Source organism: Papaver somniferum, chromosome 8 (assembly GCF_003573695.1).
Source record: "Papaver somniferum cultivar HN1 chromosome 8, ASM357369v1, whole genome shotgun sequence".
Classification (NCBI taxonomy): Eukaryota; Viridiplantae; Streptophyta; class Magnoliopsida; order Ranunculales; family Papaveraceae; genus Papaver; species Papaver somniferum.
Window position 1 is genome coordinate 4,076,265 of NC_039365.1, and position 6,003 is coordinate 4,082,267.

Genomic DNA, 6,003 nt, shown 5'->3' on the forward strand with positions numbered 1-6,003 from the left:
TAATGTTTATGGAATCATTGGAATATTTATGACATTGCAGAGATAAGAATAGAGATCCATTATTTTACTTGAGTGACCCTAACCCTAAGCTATGGAATCATTGGAAATCAAAAGCTAGCGATAAATTGAATAACAACAACAACCGCCCAGACTTATAACTTTTAATCGGTTAACGTCTGTCTTTTCCTCGCGATTTGTTGAAGCACCAGCACCAATACAAATGCCTGGATAATAAATCCTTGGGTCGCAATTCTTATGACAGTCATAATCAGTATGACAAGGAACTCCGATGTGTACACATTGTGGATGATTTTCTGCTGCACCCGCATCATCTGCGTGCAAGCATCGTGCATCGATTAGTTAGTTGATCGTTATTAACTTAGAAAGGGTTACATATAAGATTTAAATCGAAAAGTATATATACTAACTTGTAATTGGCCTTGCAGCTGCCTCGGCAGAGTACGATAAACCCAGAAGAATCAAGCATAATAAGCTTAGAGATACAACGAGCTGAGTAGTCGAACTGGACATCTTCTTTGAGATTCTGGCGTCGGATTTCATTGATAGTCTAAATTAGATTGTTCGGGCAACCAATATTTATAGTGGCTTCCTAGGTTCACCCTAGATGCCTTAAAAGGAATGTGAAGATTATTTCCTCGCATACAATAATTTTTTGATTAAATGCATAAGATATCATCACAATTTCTCAGTGTAATGAACAAGTATTGCCAGCTGGTGATGAAGATCATTATTTCCTTATTAGGTAACTAAAATATATATGTTGTATATTTTCTTTTATTTTTGATTCTCCAAAATAGAGTGCTTGGCATTCTTAAGATTTTCAGGATATACGAGATATATCTTGAAAATGGTAGATTTGACATGCTGGGCGGACAGGTGGTCTTAATGCGGGCAGACTGGCTGATTTTGAAAGAAAACAAAAACCAACTAAGATGGACTCCCTCCTGTGGGTAATCCAAAAACTTCTTCGCTATCAAAAGACAACCTTTTGAGAGCAAAAACACTGAATCAACTATCACTCTCCGGTTCTGCTATTAGAACCAAGGTTTAATATGTTAAATAATTAGTAAAGGAGGTGATAGTGTGAACACATAGTGTGAACATTTAAAGGAATTGTCCGGTTCCTTTTCTCTTTTTCTTTCTTCTTTCTGCTATTTCTCCTGACTCTCTGCCATGCGTGTTATCTATTCTTTTATCTATGCATGTTATCTATATATTCTTTTATTTTCTTATCCCTGCCATCCGTATTTCATGGATACTGCAAACACGTCAAGAGATATTTCTATCCATTGTAATCTATATATACCCACCATATTGGTGAGAAGAACATATGAAAATAATTCATTTCAATACTTGAAGTTTAAACTGTGAGTGAACCTTAAGTTTGAGTTGGTATCAGAGCTTCCATGGTGAAGCTGAATATTTCAATATAGAGTGAGTGCTTCTTATCGATCATTATTCCGCTGCTATCTTAAGGTTCATTTTTAATTTTTCTTGACAAGGTTATTTTGTATTCAATCTCTTATTTCATATCACTAATTTACAGTGATATTTATTGTTCTACAATTGAAGTTATTGTCCTTGATCTACTAAGGACGTGAGTAAAATTAATTACTAATCTTAGAAGTCAAAACTGTCTTGATTTCTTTATCGTAATTATTTTTTACTATTCGACGTTTATTTCTTCATGCCTACTGGTGATGATACTGGTGCTGTTATTACTTCTGTGATGAATTCGGTACCTTCTCAGGAGCCGACTTCGATTCCTTATGGTGTAAAATTGAATGATTTTTTTTTTACTCTTTGGTCTCAAATTGTATCTATGTTTATCTCAAGTAGAGGCAAAAATGGACATTTAACTGGTTCTACCAAACAACCCACTGAAGGTGAATCTCCATATGATGAATGGTGTATCAAAGATTCTCTTGTAAAAGGTTGGCTTGTTGGTGCTATGGATCCAGAATTAATGAATGTATTCATTCGTTTACCGACTGCAAAAGATGTTTGGGACGCAGTGAAACATCGATATTATGAAGGGGCTGATAAATCAATTCTTTATGATTTATCTCAAAAGGCTATGCCAACAAAGCAAGCAGGTCGACCCGTGGCTACTTTTTATTCTGATCTTACGATTATTTGGCAAGAGCTTGATTATCATAAACCAATTACTTTTACCCAAGCAGATGTAATTAAATTCGCAAAGAAGAGATTGATGAAGAGCGAGTTTATTTATTTCTTGCTGGTCTTGATGATTCTTATGATTCTGTCAGAGGAGAAATACTTCGTAGTACTCCATTACCTGGACCCGAAATGGTTTTTTCTATTATGAGGCGTGAAGAACAACGTCGTAGTACCATGATGAATCAAGTTGTTTCCCCTCAAATAGCAATGACGTTAAACAAGTTTGGGAATTTTTCGCAACAATCTTCATCACAAAATACTGGTGGAAAATGTACTTATTGTGGAAATGGTAAGCACACTGTCGAAAACTTCTTTAAGAAGAATGGTTATCCTGAGTGGTGGAATACTCGATCAAAAACCGAAAAAGGAAAAGCCAAAGCAGCTATCTGTTCTACTGAGATGACAACATCAACAACAACTACTCCCAATAGTTGATGAACTTCCTCTGTTATAGATCATCTTGTTCCTAAAAAATCAGGTAATATTGGCCTAGCTCTAATAGCTGCTAACTCAAACAAGGATCATGGTTGGATTCTTGATTCTGGTGCCACTAATCATATGACATTTGAAGCATCTATTTTGAAAGATGTATGCCCACCTGATTGTTCAACGGTCTATAATGCCAATGGAGTTCCATACCCGGTTACTGGAGCTGGGAGAGTTGATTTGAATTCTTCCTTAACTTTAAAACATACTTTGCTGATTCCTTCCCTTTCTAACAATCTTTTATCAGTATCACAAGTGACTGCACAATTAAATTTCGTTGTATTAATCTATTCGAATTTATGTTTTCTTCAGGATCTCAGCAATGAGAAGATAATTGAGCGTGGTACTAAGAAAGGGGGGTTGTATTAAATAGAAGATGTGTGTGAAGGGAGGTATTTATCAGCTAAGGGGTCCTCCCATGCAAATGAAGATCAAATAAAATTATGGCATCACCGCTTAGGTCACTTTTTTTTTTGATATTTGCAGCATTTATTTCAACCTCTATTTTCGGGCCGCAAACCTTCTGATTTTAATTATGAAACTTGCATCTTAGCAAAAAGTCATCGTACTACTTATCCTGATAGTTTTAGCAGAAGATTAGTCCCATTTGCTTTGGTTCATTCTGATGTTTGGGGTCCCTGTCGAATTACTAGTAATTCAGGATTTCGTTGGTTTGTTCTTTTTGTCGATGATTGCACTCGTATGACCTGGCTTTATTTGATGAAAAATAAAAGTAATGTTGCCGGTATTTTCAAATCTTTTCATATTATGATTCAAGCAAAATTTTCTACCACTCTAAAAGTCCTTAGTTCGGATAATGGTGGAGAATATATCAATGAAACTTTACAGGGTTATTTTCAGGAGTATGGTTTAATTCATGAAACTACTTGTCCTTCTACGCCACAACAAAATAGTGTTGCGGAAAGGAAGAATATGCAATTACTTGAGATTACTAGAGCTTGTTTAATTGGAGCAAACATGAAGCCACATTTCTGGGAAGAAGCTATCAATAATGCAGTGTATCTTTTTAATCGTGTACCCACTAGTGTTTTGAAATTTCAAACACCTTTAGATAAATTGGCTTCGTTTGTGGCAGTTCCTTCTCAACTTAAGCTTCCTCCATGAGTGTTCGGTTGTTTTGTTTATGTCCACATACTAAAACATTTGCGCAGCAAGCTTGACCCATGTGATCTAAAGTGAGTGTTCGTTGGTTATCATCTGTTTCAAAAGGGTTACAGGTGTTATCATCCTCTTTCTCACAAATTTTATGTTAGCATGGATGTTACCTTCTCTGAGCATGAGAAGTTCTACTCAACATATGATCCTAGTTCTCCTCTTCAGGGAGAGAACAACATTGAAGAGTTGAATTGGATAGATTTGTTTCCATCTAATTGTGAGATACATCATTCCATCATTAACGAAGGTTCAAGTAATTTACCTGCTCCTTTCGGTCCGACTACTATGCAAACCGATGAAACAGTTCAAGAGGGAGAAACACTCGTTGTCAAAGACCCCTCCTCTTTCTTAAACAACAATACCTACAACCAGTTATCCTCCTGATGATGTTCCTGAGGTAAACATAGATTTTGTGATTAATACTAACAATTCTTGCGAATTAACTGAGAAAAACAGGTATCAGTTGCCACAACGGAATAATCGTGGAGTGCCACCAGATCGTTTTTCACCCGAACCAATAAAGAAGGTGAGATACCCAATTGCAAACTACATGTCTACTCATAGATTGTCAGAAGATGGCAAAGCATTTGTCAAACAGATGGAAGATATTACCATTCCCAGAAATGTCAAAGAAGCATACGTGATCCAAAGTGGGCTAATCCGACGACAGAAGAGATGGTCGCACTAGAGGAAAATGGTACATGGGAAATAGTATCATTACCAGAAGGGAAGAAACTAGTTGGCTGCAGGTGGGTATATATTATCAACCATAATCCATATGGCTCTATTGATAGGTGCAAAGCAATACTTGTGGCTAAAGGGTTTACCCAGACTTATGGTATTGATTATCAAGAGACATTTGCTCCTGTCGCAAAAATCAACATTATTCGAGTATTGTTTCGTTTAGCGGAAAATTTAGGCTGGCCGCTACGACAATATGATGTAAAAAATTCTTTTTTACATGGTGATTTGCAAGAAGAAGTCTACATGACACTACCTCCCGGTTATAATGCTCTGAACGTTGCAAACGCGGTTTGTAAGCTAAAAAAGGCCTTATATGGTTTAAATCAGTCTCCTAGAGCTTGGTTTGGTAGATTTCGTCTAGCAATGAAGGAATTCGGGTACACACAAAGTAACGTTGATCATACCTTGTTCATAAAAAGAGTAGGTGACAAGATAACTGTGCTTATCATCTATGTAGATGATATGGTGGTAACGATAAATGATCATGAAGAGATGGATAAACTGAAGAGTTGTTTGTATTCTGAGTTTGATATGAAGGATATGGGTGGACTTAAATACTTCTTGGGTATTGAATTTAGTCGATCTAAAAAGGGAATTTTCTTGTCTCAACGAAAATATGTGATTGACTTGTTGAAGAAAACAGGTATGCTTGGTTGCAAGACAGTTGGGTCTCCTATGGAACAAAACATGGTCTTTAAGAGTGTTCTGATCAAGTACCAGCTGACAAAGGACAATACCAGAGGTTGGTTGCCTGTTTGATTTATCTTTCCCATACAAGACCTGATATTGCTTATGCTGTAAGTGTTGTAAGCATATTTATGCATAATCCGGGTCAACAACACATGGATGCAGTCATAAGGATACTAAGATATTTGAAGTGTGCATCGGGAAGAGGTTTGTTGTTTTCAAATCATGGACATCTCGATGTATCAGGTTATACTGACTTAGATTGGGGAGGCAAAGGTGATAGGAGAAGATCGACATCTGGGTATGTTACCTTCGTCGGTGGTAACTAAGTAACTTGGAAATCTAAGAAACAACATGTTGTTTCCTTGTCAAGTGCTGAAGAAGAATACATGGCAATGGTAAAAGGAATTTTTGAATTATTATGGTTGAAAACGCTTATATGGGAGCTCGGTTTCCCTATCGAAGGAAAGGCTATGAAGATATTTTGTGATAACCAGTCAACAATCAAAATTGCAGAAAATCCGGTACAACATGACCGAACGAAGCACGTGGAAATTGATAGGAAATTCATCTATGAGAAGCTCGAATAAAAAAATTATTGAAGTGTCGTATGTTCGTACGACACAACAACTGGCGGACATTTTGACCAAGGCCTATCAAACAATATATTTAATGATTCACTTATCAAGTTGGGCATATGTGATATAT

At 36.5% G+C, this 6,003-nt stretch overlaps 1 protein-coding gene across 1 annotated transcript; it reads left to right on the forward strand.

Moving 5' to 3' along the window:
• The first annotated feature begins 1,708 nt into the window (after positions 1–1,708).
• Positions 1,709–3,813, forward strand: LOC113304954. The gene is made up of 4 exons (XM_026554073.1): positions 1,709–2,244; positions 2,292–2,590; positions 2,681–2,943; positions 3,175–3,813. The coding sequence occupies exons 1-4, from the start codon at positions 1,709–1,711 to the stop codon at positions 3,811–3,813; spliced, it is 1,737 nt and encodes a 578-aa protein (XP_026409858.1).
• The last annotated feature ends 2,190 nt before the right edge of the window (positions 3,814–6,003 follow it).